This window comes from Vicugna pacos, chromosome 2 (assembly GCF_048564905.1).
Source record: "Vicugna pacos chromosome 2, VicPac4, whole genome shotgun sequence".
Taxonomy (NCBI): domain Eukaryota; kingdom Metazoa; phylum Chordata; class Mammalia; order Artiodactyla; family Camelidae; genus Vicugna; species Vicugna pacos.
In genome coordinates this window covers 111,531,566-111,547,449 of record NC_132988.1, presented here as the reverse complement: position 1 = coordinate 111,547,449, position 15,884 = coordinate 111,531,566, and the positions used below count along the sequence as shown (strand labels likewise).

The window sequence follows — 15,884 nt, the reverse complement described above, 5'->3', positions numbered from 1 at the left end:
CTACTCTTGACCCTAATTGCATAATTAATCAGAAACTGTTTTAATGGCTATTTTCCTTCAGGGCCCAACTGCCTATGTGCTAACTCGGGAGCAAAGTCACTATTTAATATGGAATCCCTGCAGCGGACATTTTTATGGACAATTTGATACATTCTGTCCCTTAAAAAGTGTGGGCTGTTTAATAGGTCCTGATAATGTAAGTAGTACCATTTCCTCTTAAATACAGTCGGTTGACTATTGCTTTTTTTTTTTTTGACTACTGACTTTAATAACATGTTACATATCAAAAATTTTATATAAACATCTACATATACCATTTAAAGAAATGTAGTGTCAAGCACAGTGGCAGAACAGTCCTAAATAACAATTTTTGGTTGAATTAGTCACCTGATCGGCAAGATGCAGAATGAGGCTAAAGAAGAATGTAGGATTTAGATTCAGAGGACCTGAGATTGTATCCCGGCTCTGACCCGTCTTCCTTTCCAGAATACGTATTTACAATGCCTAATTTGTAGTGCTGGAGAACTAAATAAGGCACATTTATCACCTGAAAAGACTTTTCTTCCTTTCTTCTTTTTCCTTTTTTCTTAAGAGATTCCCATGTACCATCAGATGATCCAGTTGCACCCAGTTTCGCGGGGGAGGGGCATTTAATTATGAAGGGTCCTGTAGAAAGCACTGTCTAAAAACATGAGTTATGGGATCAGACTGCCTGAATTTAAACTCCAGCTTCATCATTTACTAGTTGTGTGATCTTAGGAAAGTTTCTTAATCTTATACAGCCTCAGTTTCTTCATTGGTAAAATGAAGGTATTTCCTAGTCATTTCTTCGTAGAGTAGTTGTGAGAAGTAAATGAGATAATCAATGCAAAGCAGCTAACACACAGTAGCAACTGTGTTGGCTAACGTGACTGTTTTTTAAATCACTATCTAACCGTAGTGATCCCTGTCAGAAAAATCATTTGAGCATGCATCCCCAATATATGTATTTTCATTTATAAGTTATATATGTATCGTTATATTATTTATATTATACACAGAAGAAACTCTTGAAATAAAAATAAATAATTAGAAGATCTAATATTCTCTTCTCACATCCCTGTGATGTGCCCCCTACTTTGCAGACCACCAGTCTGCTCTTCAGGATTACTGCCAAAATTAGAAATACATGGCAAGCATCCAGCGAAGTACTTGTCTTTCATAGGTATTCAGCAAATGATAACTGTTATTAATTACAATGTGAAAAGAGCCGTGTAGAGCGCCATCTGCATGTTAATTATTATTTTTAATTAAAAGCTCCATCTACATGTGGAGAATCATTCTAAGGTCATATTAGCAATCAGGCAGAGTCAACAGGTATTGAAAAAGCCTTCAAAGAACTCCATTTTCCGTCAAAATTATCATTAGTTCTCAAAACAATTACTGTATGATTGACTAATTTCCATAAAGCTCAAGTCTTGTGAGGAAGACAGACCCCCTTTTCTCCTCTTCTAACCAGACAGGCTCATGATGCCAGCCATCCCTCACGGCAGCTGTTCTGAACCTGCTCTAAGCCCCGGCCACGCGCAGGAGAGGACGGTCAGGCTCGCTTTGTTGGCCTGGCACTCTAGGGACCTCAACTGCCCTCTGCTCCACCGCACCACCTCTTTGGACTGTCAGCCTTTCTCTTCCTTCACTCCTTTGCCAAGACGGAAGCCTCCTTCTCCACCCGTGTGTGTGTTTCCATTACTACTCCAACATTTGGCTCCGCTAATTGTTCCAACTTGGCTCTACATGTTTTCTCGCTCCTTCTCGACCTCTTGATGGGCTCAGAAGTCCAACAATTCTAAGCTGTGTTCTCCCCACCTGGCTACACCCCAAACTACTATTGACCTTCTTTCTTTCCAAAATTCTTTAAATACTAATTATATCCTCTGCGTCCACTTTCTCAGTAAACTCAGACTTGAACCCCTATAATCTAGCTCCTCTTCCCGACCATTTTACAGAAATAAACTCTGAGAAGTACCATTGTCTTGCTAATGGATAGATAAATAAATCCAATGGTATGCTCACATCCTCACTCTCCTCTCCCTTTTATGGCTCATGACACAACACCTTCCCGTCTTTGGTTTACTGATAAAGGACTGACGGTTTTCACTTCTCTGCAATAGCTTCTTAGGTTTCTTTCACTGGCTCTTCTTCCCATACCTTAAAAGTAGATTTTCTGAAAATTCTCTATTTAGATTTCTTGCAGGACCACACCTGTTATTATTCATCATAGCTCTAACTAGTTTATCCTGGCAAGGAAGTCATCATTCTGACCAGAATCTTTGGGTCCTGAACTTTCAGCTGTTTGCTGGACACCCAGGTGCTTTGTCAAAGTCTCAAATTCAGGATGTCCATAACTCAAATTACTTCTCCTTTGTCTCTAAAAACAGCTCCTCCTCCAGGCCTTCCTATTTCTATGGATGTCAATTACCCGGATTCAAACCCCAGAACTGTCCTTGATTTCCCCCCACCCCTTACTTCTTTCTACTTCAATCCTATTAATAGATACCAAGTCACATAGATTCTACCTCTTCTATTTTCCAGTCATGCCATTATCGTCTCATCCTGCATTACTGTAGTCAACGTAATCATCTGTCTTCAGTTCAGTCCATTATTTGGTACACTGACACCTGACGTTTCCGAATGGTCAGCTTTCATCATTTGATGGCTCAAAAAGTATTGACAGTACCTCACTGTATACAGATTTTAGAATAAACTTCTCACCTTTTATTTGAAAGCCTTTATGTAACCTGACTTCAGCTCTTTCCTCAGTGTTATTTCTCACTGCTTTTCTAACACATTCCCTACCCTATAGCCAAAATGTAGTTCTGAAAGATTTGCCTTCTTAAAACAATTGCTTGATTTGGATTCCAAGGATCAAGGCCTCCTACCTCCTTGGCTGCCACTTTTCTGTGACCTTTGCTGCTTTTTGTTATTTCTCCAAATTTGAAAAGCCAGGGATCCTCAAAGTTCATCAAACCCCTTTTCTATCTATACTTCCCCCTAGGAACACACACAAGCTGATGACCCCCAAATCTGTATCTGTAGCTCACCTAGCTCCCAGAACTTCAGACTCAAATGTCCAACTACCTACTCAACACTTTCATGTACCTAACATGCCCAAATTGAACTCCCAGTTTCCTTTTGCAGTCTTTCTGATCTCAATAAATGGCAACTCCATCAATCCAGTTACTTAGGTCAAAATCCTTGGAAACATCTTTGATTCCTTTCTCTTTCTCTGACATCCAATCCATCAGCCAATTCTACTGGCTCTGCCTTCAACTGCTACCATTTTTGTCCATACCACTGTAGCTTTCACCTGGATTATTATTTATTTTTTAAATTTTTATACAATTTTAAAGGTCACATTCCATATAGTTATTTAAAATACTGGCTATATTACCCATGTTGTACAGTACACCCCTGTAGCTTATCTTAGACCCAGTAGTGTGTACCTCCCACCACTGGTAACCACTAGTTTGTTCTCTGTATCTGAGTGTGCTTTTTTTTGTTACCGTTACTAGTTTGTTGTATTTTTTAGAGTCCACATATAAGTGATATCATACTGTATCTTGTCTTTCTGTTTGACTTATTTCACTTGGCATAATGCCCTCCAAGTCCATCTATGTTGCTGCAAAGGGCAATATTTTGTTCTTTTTATGACTGAATAGTATTCCATTGTATACATATACCACATCTTGATACATTTGTTGATGGATGGTTAGGTTGCTTCCGTATCTTGGCAACTGTAAATAATGCTGCTATGAACTCTGGGGTACATCCATCCTTTTGGATTAGTGTTTTTGTTTTTTTCAGATATATACACAGAAGTGCAACTACTGGGTCATATGGTAGTTCTAATTTTAGGTTTTTGAGAAACCTCCACATTGTTTTCCAAAGTGGCTGCACGAATTTTCATTCCCACCAGCAGTATAAGAGGGTTCCCTCTCCTCCATATCTTCACCAACATTTGTGTTCTTTTTTGATGACAGCATTCTGACAGGTGTGAGGTAATAGCTCACTGTGATTTAAATTTGCATTTCCCTGATGATTAGCAATGCCGAGCGCCTTTTCATGTGTCTTTTCGCCATCTACATTTCCTCTTTGGAAAAATGTCTATGTAGTTCTTCAGCCCATTTTTCAATCTGGTTGCTTATTTTTTTGATGTTGAGTTGTGTGAGCTTTTTATACATGTCAAATACTAACCCCTTATCAGTCATGTCATTTACAAATCTCCCATTCAGTAGGTTCTCTTTTTGTCTTGTTGATGGTTTCCTTTGCTGTGCAAAAGCTTTTAAGTTTAATTAGGTGTCATTTGTTAATTTTTGTTTTTATTTCCTTTACTTTAGGAGACAGATCCAAAAAAATATTGCTGCAATTTATGTCAAAGAGTGTTCTTTATTTTCCTCTAGGAGTTTTAAAGTATCTGGTCTTACATTTAGGTCTTTAATCCATTTTGAGTTTATTTTTGTATATTCTCATCTGGACTATTCAAAATAGCCCGACAGGAGACTTATCTACTAGAATCTACACTCTTCTGTTTAATCTCAAAAGAACAAAGAATATTCCTGTTAAAATAGAAGGTAAATTATGTCACTCCTCTGCTTGAAATACTCCAGTGGCTCCTTAGTCACTTAAGAGTCAAAGCTTAAATCTTTAAAGTGGCTCACAAGGCCTTCTATGATCTGACAACTGCCCTGCCCCCACATCTTCTGCTGATCTCTTTCTTGCTCTAATTTGCTCACTCCTCTGCAGTCACTGTCCTCTTCTTGTTCCTCAAACAGATCAAGCACTTTGCGTCTGCTAGTTCCTCTGCACAGATGACCCTTCCCCTTATCAGATATCTTCATTAATTTGTCACTTACTTCTTACATCTATGATCAAAAGCTATCTTTCCAGTGAAAACTTCTCTGCTTACCCTAAAATTTCACCTCTTCCTGCAGTTTTCTCCACAGACTTTGTAAGGTTAGCTATTGCCACAATAAAATAGTAAAACCCTGTCTTCCAACTAGATAGCTTCAGACAATTACTCTTATGGAACTGTGGGTCAGCAGGGATGGTTCTGGGCAGGGACAGCTCTGCTTCATGCGTTTTTATTCTGGGACTTGCGGCAATGGCAGAGGCACAAGAGGGCAAGCAGGAACACACAGAGCTTCTTAAGCTTGGACACAGAAGTTACACACTGACCTTTCTATCCCATTCTCCTGACCAAGAGGCAAGGAAATACTTCTACCCTTTTAGTGGTAGGAACTGCCAAGTAACAGGGCCAAGGATGTGGGTATAGAATGAGTGGAGAATCGGGGCCAACAGTTCAGTCTACTACATCATGTATCATCTGATATTCCATGGGTTTACTTGTTTGTTTGCACTGTCTTCTCATTAGCTACTGCATGTTGGTAGAAACTCTGTTTCATTCACAACTTTATCCCCAGTGACTAGAACTGAGCCTAAATATAATAGGTACTTGCTGATTATGTTGAATGAACAGATTTACCACTCATGCACGCACGCATATGCCTACCATATGCCGACTAGGAACTATGCTAGATGCTAAAGATACAACAGTGAATAAAGCACATGGCAAATGTCCTCAAGGCAACATTTAATAGTCTAGTGAGATAGATAATTATAAACAATGATAAATACTAATAATAGTAATAAGATAGCTAACATTTTTGAGTACTTACTATGTACCAGGCATTGTTGTAAGAGGTACAGTTGAAATAAGGACTCATTTAATCTGCTCAGTAACTTTATGAGGTAAGGACCATTATCCTACTTGTGTAGAGGAGGAAGCTGAGGCACACAGTAGTTAACTGTCTAAAGTCACATATGTAGTAAATGTTGGAGCCAGAATGCAAATGCAAGTGGTCTGGTTCCAGAATCAGTATGCTACAGTGCCTCAACAAGACAGCCACTCACATACCAGAGGTTACAGAGTGCTATGGAAGCAGAGAGATGGAGACTTAACACAGTGAGGAGGCTGGGAAGAGCAGGGTTAGGAGAGAATAGCCCAAGAAAGGAGTAGCCTTGTCTGTCTTCTAAAAAATTCTAGGTTTCTTATCACTGGGAACTACCTTATTTCATCAACAGACAATCAACAGTAAGGTTTACTTCAACTGCAGATATTAAAAAAATCTGGAAAAATGGCTCATGACAACTATATGACGCCACTGATTGTAAAATTCTCATCAGTTTTACAGATAAAAATATGACAGTGTGCAAGCTACATGTTCTCTTGCTGTCTCCATACATACCTGCACACACATGCATATATACGTAGACGTCTGCTACCATATATGCTGATGTAGTCTTATCTTTTTTAGATCTGGTTTAATATTCAACGATATGACTCCCCACTAAGGATAAATTTTGATGTCACCAAGCCCAAGCTTTGGAAATCTTTCTTTTCAAGAAGCCTTCCATATCCCGGCCTTTCCAGTGTTCAGGTACTTTTTTTTTTTTTATTGACAAATGCAGACAAAGAAAGTGGGGAACTTGACATCATTATACTGGGGGGCCAGATATTTTCTGAGCCTTAATTCTACTCCTAGATATTTAGTCTAGAATTATATTTGATTTTCAGAATTAGTTAAGCCCATCTCACAATAAGAAATAGACCATCATATCATGAACCAGAATATACATACATGAAAGAAGTTCTGATATAGAATCCCATAACTTTAAAAAAATACCACAAAACATATTCCATGTAATTTTTTAAATGTTGGTCTCAATTCACTAAATTAATTTCATCACCGCCACTGAAACATGAAATCAAACTGTAGAGCACGACCCAGGAGGGGCTCATAACATTAATTCAGAGGGACCTGGACAGCAATAGATTATGTAAAGCATGCGATTAAAACTTTAAACTTGCTAGCTAGGTATATATATATGCCTTTCTGTGTGTCTAATAGAAAATGCATTTTTTACTGTGGATCAAACCTTTCCCAAAAAAGCTTTAAAAAAATCACCATAGATAAGTTCTCCTATGTATACAAGGTAACATAAGAGTTTTCACAGGAACATTGTCTGCAGAAACCTAGGAAACAGAATGACAGAAGGGATAAAGGGATATGATGGATTTTATAGTAGTTACACAAATACATCAATATCAATGAATCTTAGTAAATACTTGAAAATAGCATTTGCTATTATCTCTAAATACAACGTTAAGGAGAAAAAGCAAGTTGCATAGTCACAGTATAAAATTATTACATAAAGTTTAGAAAACATGCAAAACCATACAATATATTGTTTAGGAAAACATACATTTGCAGTTAAATCATAGACACATTTCACTAATTTGCTTATCTCCACTGACTATAATGTAAACACTATGAGGGCAGGAATTTTATTCATAGCTGTATCCCCTCACCTGTAAAAGTCCGCGGCACGCAGCAGGTGTTCAATATATGTTGAATGAAAGAGTGCTAAAACACAAATTCAGGGCACGGTTACTTCTGTGAGGAGAGAGAAGGACAGTAAAATGGAGAGAGAACTACAAAGCACTATAAGGTAGGTCATGGATACACTGGCAGCTCTTACATTATTCTCTATATCTAATGAAAGTCTGAGAGTTTATAATTTTTTAAAAAAAGATTTAGAAAATGATGTATAGTTATTGAAATGAAGTGTAAATGATTTACAGAATTTCTGAACTATTTTTTCTTTTGTAGCCAGAAGAGCTAATTTACCAGCGCACAGACAAAGTGGCCGCCGCCGAACTACAAGACAGGTCACGTGATACCCATAAATCCACATGCAACCTGCCACTAGGAGTGTTAATACCAAACTAAGCAATTCTCAGCCTGCATCGATGTGAAATAATTCGGGCAACTAAATTTCAATTCGTGTTTATAGATACCAAGTACAGATATGATCTCTAAATCCCAAGGCCCAGAAGGCTGTGGTATATAACATGGTGTGGGACACACCGCCGTGAAGTCCAGCAGTGATAGGTAGTTTCTCCAAAAGCTTTACCTCGGACCTGAGTTCAACATCATGTTATTTATGGGTCTTGCTCAGACAGTGTCATAATCTTCAGCTTAAATGTGCTTTTGTCCAATTAGTGGTTAACTGACCTTCAGCTACTTTATAAACCTAACACAGGCAGAAAGCTGATAAGAGCCCATCTGAGCCCCAATAAACCTTATAATCTGGTAAAATATAACTTATTTCCCCAGTTTCACAAGCATGGAAACTGAGGCTCAGAGAGGCCCACATAACATGTTAAGTGTTAGAGGGCACTTCTGAGCCCAGCCAGATCCAATTTCAAAGCCAGTGTGCCCTCTCTAATGTCTCAAGCCATGTGAAGAGCAGCATGTCAAATCGCATAAGGTTAAATCTGACTCTTTTTGAGGTATTATTACTAGAAAACACCAATTTACTCTCAACTGCAAGTTTTGAAGCCTGATTTGGGATCCTCACAGAGAACAACTAATTCCTGAAAACATCTTGTTTCTTTTAATCATTTCTGAGTATTATTTTTTATTTCTGCTTACAAGGGAAAAGTCAAGTCACCGAGAAATGGAGTTTATTTTTTATAAATAGGATTGAAAAAATACTGAAAGAAAAAATCATGGACTGGAGGCCACGCCGTCTGACGCGGTGGAACAGATACTGCGCCTCCACCCTGCGCCACTTCCTGCCTCTGTTAGAAAGGAGTCAAGGAGAAGGCGCGGAAGACGACCACCGGGCAGAGCTGCTTCGGCAGCTGGGAGACTACAGGGTTGGTAGCAGTCTGTGGGTTTCTTCATTTCAAATTGGAAACTGCTCAGTAATAGGTTTTTGGAATGAAAATACCTACACTGCTCTCCAAAGTACACAGATGAAGCAGCACAGACTGAAAAATGTGATTAAAAGTTCAAATCCAAAAATGAACCAATCATTAAACAGCAGAATGCCTCTATGCAATGAAAATACCATCCCTTTTTGTAGGAGTATCCAATGAAAAATAGTACCTTTTAAAAACTGCAGGAGTATTAAATAAATTCAAACTATCTGGCTAAGAGCATATTAGACTCAACTGAGCATAAAGCTGAAACCAACCACTCTAGATCAGATTTTTTTTAAAGGATATGATTTTATACTAACTGCTTTTCATTGGAAAGAAAAATTCTCATTACTAGATAATATATATTCTCTACTGCCTGCCAGTAGTGCTGTGTGTTCACATCCTATAGCTGGATAATAAAACCTAGAGAGCCGTCTCAAACTAAAACAGTAAGCCTTGTTGGCTCAACAGTGTGGTATCACCTTGGATATTTAATTCTATTCGCTGACTAAAATTTATCCTTTAACTTCTACAGCTAAGTTTTCAGCCACAATTCAATTCAAGTAACAGAAAACTTAGTTCAAACAAGCTTGAGCAAGAAAAAGAACTTACTGGCTTATTTAGGTAAAAGTTAGGGGTGAGGAGCTATCAGGGCTGTACCACTTTTCCTCGTCGCCCACTCTGCCCTCCTCGTGACGGCATCATCCTCAGGCTGGCTTTTCTCGTGGTAGCAAACGGCTGGATGGGTCCTGGCAGGACTCACATCTGCACCCACGGTTCTGACTGAGCAGGAGATCACCCGTGCGCCATCACTTTTTCACAAGTTTCCTTGATCATAGGCTCTTCCTTGTGGATCAACACTGAGGCCAGGGGGACAGAATGTATTAACCCAGGTCCCTGGAATTGCATGGGTTTCCATTCCAACTCAGGGATGTAAGGAAGAGGGAGGGGAACAGTGGATGGTGACCGGGTCACTAACTGGTGTCTCATACACCAAGTAAATATGCTAGCAATCAAAACAAAAAGACATTTAGCTGCTTTCCATTTAATCTGTATTGCTAATACATAGCTGAACAGAAAAACAAAACTAAATAAATGACTCCGAGATCTAGAAGGAACGCTTCTTATTAAGACTGTGAAGAATTGCATTCATTTATCTAGGGAAAATACAGCGAAAACTTCAGGTTCCCTAATAATTTAAAATGTCGGGCTTTTTTCTTTCAGTTCTCTGGATTCCCCCTTCACATGCCCTACTCTGAAGTAAAGCCGTTGATTGAAGCCGTGTATAGCACTGGAGTGCACAGCATCGATGCTCCGAATGCTGAGTTCGCTTTAGCTGTCTACATCCACCCGTATCCCAAAAATGTGTTGTCCGTTTGGATCTATGTTGCCTCCCTTATACGCAACAGGTAATTTTTTTTCATTGTACTTTTATATCATGTTAAAACTGTCAGATATGAGAACATTTTTTAAGTGCTACTGATCCATCAGAGGGAAGAAAATACTTGCAAATAATGAAATAAAATTAGTATTATTTTCCAAATGTGCAAAATAAGTGTTTTTATTTAGTAGTCGGCCTCGTCTCTGCCACTCTGAGCCTAAAGGCAACTGTGACTACCTAGAGCTGGCCCTTACCCTGCAAACGTCCACCTGGGTCTGCACTTGCTCACTTTCTACTTGGAATACTCTTCTTTTTTGCCTGTACAGCAGAATATCAATCGTATTTTTAAGACCTAGTAAAAGATACAACTTCTCTGGGGGAAGGAGAAATAACTTTGCAATGTAAAATGTGTATTTTTAACAACTGAATACCTCCCTAAGACCTTATCCTACAAGAATACTGAGCAAGCACACACATGTACACATGTGCCCCCATATACACACATGCACCGACTGAAGCAACAGAGTATTTTAAATATTCATCAAAAGGGAAGTAGTTTTAAAAATTAAGACATTTCTCTGGACTGAATGTGTCCCCCACCTCGCCAAATTCGTATGTTGAAACCACAATCCCTAGGCAATGGTACTAGAGACAGGTAATTAGGGAGTAATTAGGTCGTAAGGACGGAGCCCTCATGATGGGACGAGTGCCCTCTAAGAAGAGACACGAGAGCACACCTCCTCTCCAGGCCATGTGCGGACACAACGAGAAGACAGCTGTCTGCAAACCAGAGAGAATCCTCACGTGACACCAGCCCTGCCGGCATCCTGACTCTGGACTTTTTCCGCCTCCAGAACTGTGAGAAATGAATGCTTGCTGTTTAAGCCATCCAGCCTATGGTAATCTGTCTTAGTGGCCCAGAGTGACTAAGCCAGACAAAGTCAGATAATATTAAAAGGGATTAAATGTGTGACATGGAAAGATGTGCAAAAATAGAAATATGTAACACAGGCTCCCTCAACAGCAGCACTACTGACGCTGTTCCAAGTAATCACTTGTCGCGTGGGGCTCTGTGGGATGCTGAGCAGCGTCCCTGCACTCCACCCACTCGCTGCCCACTGCATCCTTCCCCTCTGCCAAGTGCTGACAACCAAATGTGCTGTCAGATATTGCCAGATGCCCTCTATTGGATGAACTACCTCCAGCTGAGAACCACTGATGTAGGTGGAATACAGTCTCACTTATTAAAAAAGCAAACTAAAACAAAAACAAAACGTAAAGACAGGGGGACCAAGTTAAGGAAAAACTTTCAACTTTTGCTTTATCCTTTTATGCCCTTCTCTATCAAATTATATTATGATTATGTGTTTACATGACTCTGACACCTCTACTGTGAACTCTTCAAAGGAAGTTCAAGGTCTGACTCAAAAGAGTCATTACCAATATAACATTATAGAGACAGGACAGCTTAGTGGTTAAGGGCATGAGCTTTGGAGAAATACTAGTTCTGCCAATTACTAGCTGGGTAATGCATCGGCAAGTTACTTAACCTCTCTGTTACTTAACTTCCCCATATATAAGATCAGAGTGGTCCTGTTATCGACTTCATCACATTGCTGTCCTGATTTTAAAAGTCAGTATATATAAAGTACTTACAACACTGCCCAGTATGTGGCACCTAGTTTGTCAGGTACCACAAGGCATTTGACATAACTGTGGCCTTTTATTCTTTAAATAAAGTTTTAATATTTCACAAAATCAATCACAAAACCAAGATAAATTTAAATCAAGTAACAATGTTTCATCAAGCAACATATGAATAGGAAGACCCTGAGCTCACCTCATCCACAGGCTCATAAAAATCTCAACTATTTACAGAATAACCATCTATGAGAGCAATCTGAAGACTAGCAGAAAAGATTTTCAACAACTAAGGATATAACCAAGGAACCATAATAAGATGGGTAATAGGGACAGACACAGTAGACTCAAGACCTACTCCCCTGGGTAGGCAACCCACAAACAGAAGGGTAATATCAATTGCATGGGTTCTCCCCAAGAAGCAAGGGGTCCAAGTCTTGCATTTGGCTCCAGGAGTTCCGCACCTGGAAGACAAATCCTTAGAAGGTCTGGTTTTGAAGGCCAGTGGGGCTTGCATATGTGAGACAGAGTGGGCTGCAGGAAACAGATTTCACTCTTAAAAGGTGCATGCAAAACCTCACTTGCTCCAAGCCCCAGTGAAGGGCGGTAATTTGAAAGAAGTCTGGGTCGGACTCACTTGCTGATCTTGGAGAGCCTCCTGGAGGGGCAGAGGGCAACTGGGACTCCCCCTGGGGACATACATGCTGGTGATGCCAGGCTAGGGGAGCTCATTCTACCACAAGGACACTGGTGCTGGCAAGCGCCATTTTGTAGTCCTCCCTTTAGTCTATTAGTGCAAAAGGCTTAACAGCTCACCGGTGGACCACTATCAGCACCAGGTCCCCTAGCCCTGAAAGCCAGGACCCCAGCCCCAAAACCAGGGGGCAAGCACCAGCCCCAGAATGCCCCGGACATGCAGCCTGCCACAGGAGGACTCAGCCCCGCCAACAGCGCTCCAGCAGCCATCGTACAAAGCAGGCCCTGGCAGCCAAATGGGCCAGGGGCCAGCCGCACTGACAAGTACACCCACAGCAGTCAGCCCTACCACAGCAGAGGGGCCCACACAGCTCACAGAGGGAACACCCCTAAAACATACAGCACTAGTGAGCAGATGGAAGGTGCTGCTGGGCCCCACAGGATGTCTCCCAACATAAGTCCTCTTTTCCAACCTTGGAAGGGAACCCAGCTTACCTGGTATACAGAAATAAACAGAGAATTAGGCCAAATGTGGAGGAATATGTTTCAAATGAGGAAAAACATCAAAACCCTAGAAGAACTACACAAAATGGAAATAAGCAATCTAACCCATAAAGAAGTCAAGATAATGATGTAAGATGCTCAACGAACTCAGAAGAATGTATGAACACAGTGAGTTTAACAAATACTAGAAAATGTAAAGAAAAAAAACAAACAGCTGAAAAACACAATAACTAAAATAAAAATTAACTAGAAGGAATCAACAGTACATTAGATAATACAGAAGAATAGTCAGCGAACTGGAAGACAGAGTAGTGGAATGTACCAAAGCTGAACAAAAAAAGAATTTTAGAAAGTGAGGGAAGTTTAAGAACCTCTGACATAACATCAAGTCTACTAACAATTGCATTACAGGGGTTCCAGGAGGAGGAGAAAGGGGCAGATAATTTATTTGAAGAAATAATAGCTAAAAACTTCCCTAACCTGGGAAAAGAAACACATCTAGACTCAGGAAGCACAGAGAGTCCAAAGAGGTCCACACTAAGACATATTACAATTAGAACGGCAGAAGTTAAAGATAAAAAGAAAATATTAAAGCAGCAAGAGAAGAGCAACTAGATACATACAAGGGAACTACCCTAAGACAATCACCAGACTTTTTAGCAGAAACAATGCAGGTCAATATATGCAAAGTGATGAAATAAAAAAATCTAAAACCAAGGATACGTTATCTGGCAAGGCTATATGAAGGAGAGATAAAGAGTTTCAGATATGTAAAAGCTAAGAGTTCAGCATCACTAAATCAACTTTACAAGAAATGTTAAAGGAACTTATCTAAGTGAAAAAGGGTCACTATCATCCAGACAGAAAATCGATAAACACTGGCCTTGGGGCCCCGCGGCGAGAGGCTGGCGCGCCGGGCAGGGGAAAGACCATGGCGTCGCTTAGTTGCAGCACCGTCGTCTGCGTGATCTGCTTGGAGAAGCCGAAGTACCGCTGCCCCGCTTGCCACGTGCCCTAAGCAGTGCAACCCTGAAACACATCCTGTTCAGAAAAAAATACCAGCTCTTACTGCAAAAACTAAAAAGCCCGTGGAAGACAAAGATGATGATGAAGACTCTGTAGCTGACTTTCTCGATAGTGATGAGGAAGAAGACAGAGTTTCTTTGCAGAATTTAAAGAATTTAGGGGAGTCTGCAGCACTGAGAAGCTTACTGCTCAATCCACACCTTCGACAGTTGATGGTCAGCCTCGATCAGGCGGACAACAAGGCAAAGCTCATGAGAGCCTGCATGCAGGAGCCCCTGTTCGTGGAGTTTGCTGACTGCTGTTTAAGGATCGTGGAACCATCCCAGAATGAAGATTCTTAAGATGGATTTATTGTGCTGCCTGCTCAAGCATGTGCTGGACTCCCAGACCCTGCCTGCTCCTCCCAGGAGACCAGCCAGTGTGGGGCCCAAGCAAGGGCGGTGCTTTCCAGGATGTGGAGCAGCTGACGCCGGGCGCCTGTGTCTGGCAGAGCCGGTGTGAAACGAAGAGACAATCCTTCCCAGCCGCCAGGATAATCAAGAGTTTTGGCCGGACCTTTGAGCACACACCGAGATAGTGAGGAGCCAGACGAAAAGCACAGACTATGGCGCTGAAACAGATTAATAAGGAACTTAGTGATTTGGCCCGTGACCCTCCAGCACAATGTTCTGCAGGTCCAGTTGGGGATGATATGTTTCATTGGCAAGCCACAATTATGGGACCTAATGACAGCCCATATCAAGGCGGTGTATTCTTTTTGACAATTCATTTTCCTACAGACTACCCCTTCAAACCACCTAAGGTTGCATTTACAACAAGAATTTATCATCCAAATATTAACAGTAATGGCAGCATTTGTCTTGATATTCTAAGATCACAGTGGTCTCCTGCTTTAACTATTTCTAAAGTTCTTTTATCCATTTGTTCACTGCTATGTGATCCAAACCCAGATGACCCCCTAGTGCCAGAGATTGCACGGATCTATAAAACAGACAGAGATAAGTACAACAGAATGTCTCGGGAATGGACTCAGAAGTATGCCATGTGATGCTACCTTAAAGTCAGAATAACCTGCATTATAGCTGGAATAAACTTTAAATTACTGTTAAAAAAAAAAAAAAAAAGAAACACTGGCCTTAAAGGACACATTAGAACGGATGGCCTTAACAGATACGTATAGAATATTCCATCTAAAAGCAGCACAACATACATTACTTGCAAGTGCATATGGCACATTCTTCAGGATAGATCACATGCGAGGCCACAAAACAAATCTCAGTAAATTTAAGAAGACTGAGATCATACCAAGTATCCTCCAATTACAAAGCTATAAAACTAGAAATCAATTACCAAAAAAAAAAAAAACACCACAAACACATGGAGGCTAAACAATATACTACTAAACACCCAACAGATCACTGAAGAAATCAAATTTTTTTTAAATACCCGGAGACAAATGAAAATGGAAACACAATGATTCAATATCTGTGGAATGCAGTAAAAGCACTTCTTGAGAGAATGTTATAAGGAAACAAACAAAAAAGCAAATACAAATCTAACCTTATACCTAGAGGAACTAGAAAAAGAATAAAAAAACACCAAAGTTAGTAGAAGGAAAGAAAAAGATCAGAGCAGAAATTAATGAGACATAAATTATAAAAAAAAAATAACACAATAGTAAAGACTAATGAAACTAAGAGCTGGTTCTTTGAAAAGATAAACAAAATTGATAAACCTTTAGCTAGACCCATCCAGATGGAAAAGAAAATAAAGAGAGGGCTCAAATAAATAAAATAAAAAATGAAAGATGAGATGTTACAACCAACACTA

At 40.1% G+C, this 15,884-nt stretch overlaps 1 protein-coding gene and 2 pseudogenes across 6 annotated transcripts in view; all 3 read left to right on the top strand.

Annotated features, from left to right (window-relative positions):
- The window catches only part of CC2D2A (coiled-coil and C2 domain containing 2A), a 113,253-nt gene extending 102,904 nt beyond the window's left edge, over positions 1–10,349 (top strand). For all 4 annotated transcript variants that reach the window (XM_006208095.4, XM_072946086.1, XM_072946090.1 and 1 more), the window contains 5 exons: positions 62–196; positions 6,354–6,476; positions 7,710–7,768; positions 8,584–8,761; positions 10,031–10,349. In XM_006208095.4, the coding sequence (XP_006208157.2) occupies positions 62–196; positions 6,354–6,476; positions 7,710–7,768; positions 8,584–8,761; positions 10,031–10,219 (684 nt within the window). In that variant the 3' untranslated portion in view covers positions 10,220–10,349. The remainder of the gene's footprint in view (positions 1–61; positions 197–6,353; positions 6,477–7,709; positions 7,769–8,583; positions 8,762–10,030) is intronic.
- A 3,572-nt stretch (positions 10,350–13,921) lies between these two features.
- Positions 13,922–14,909, top strand: LOC102531783 (zinc finger HIT domain-containing protein 3 pseudogene; annotated as a pseudogene). The gene has a single exon (XR_012062698.1). The product of XR_012062698.1 is annotated as a zinc finger HIT domain-containing protein 3 pseudogene (transcript).
- LOC102531300 (ubiquitin-conjugating enzyme E2 D3 pseudogene) lies at positions 14,529–15,175 on the top strand (annotated as a pseudogene). Its single transcript, XR_001459426.3, has one exon. The product of XR_001459426.3 is annotated as a ubiquitin-conjugating enzyme E2 D3 pseudogene (transcript).
- The last annotated feature ends 709 nt before the right edge of the window (positions 15,176–15,884 follow it).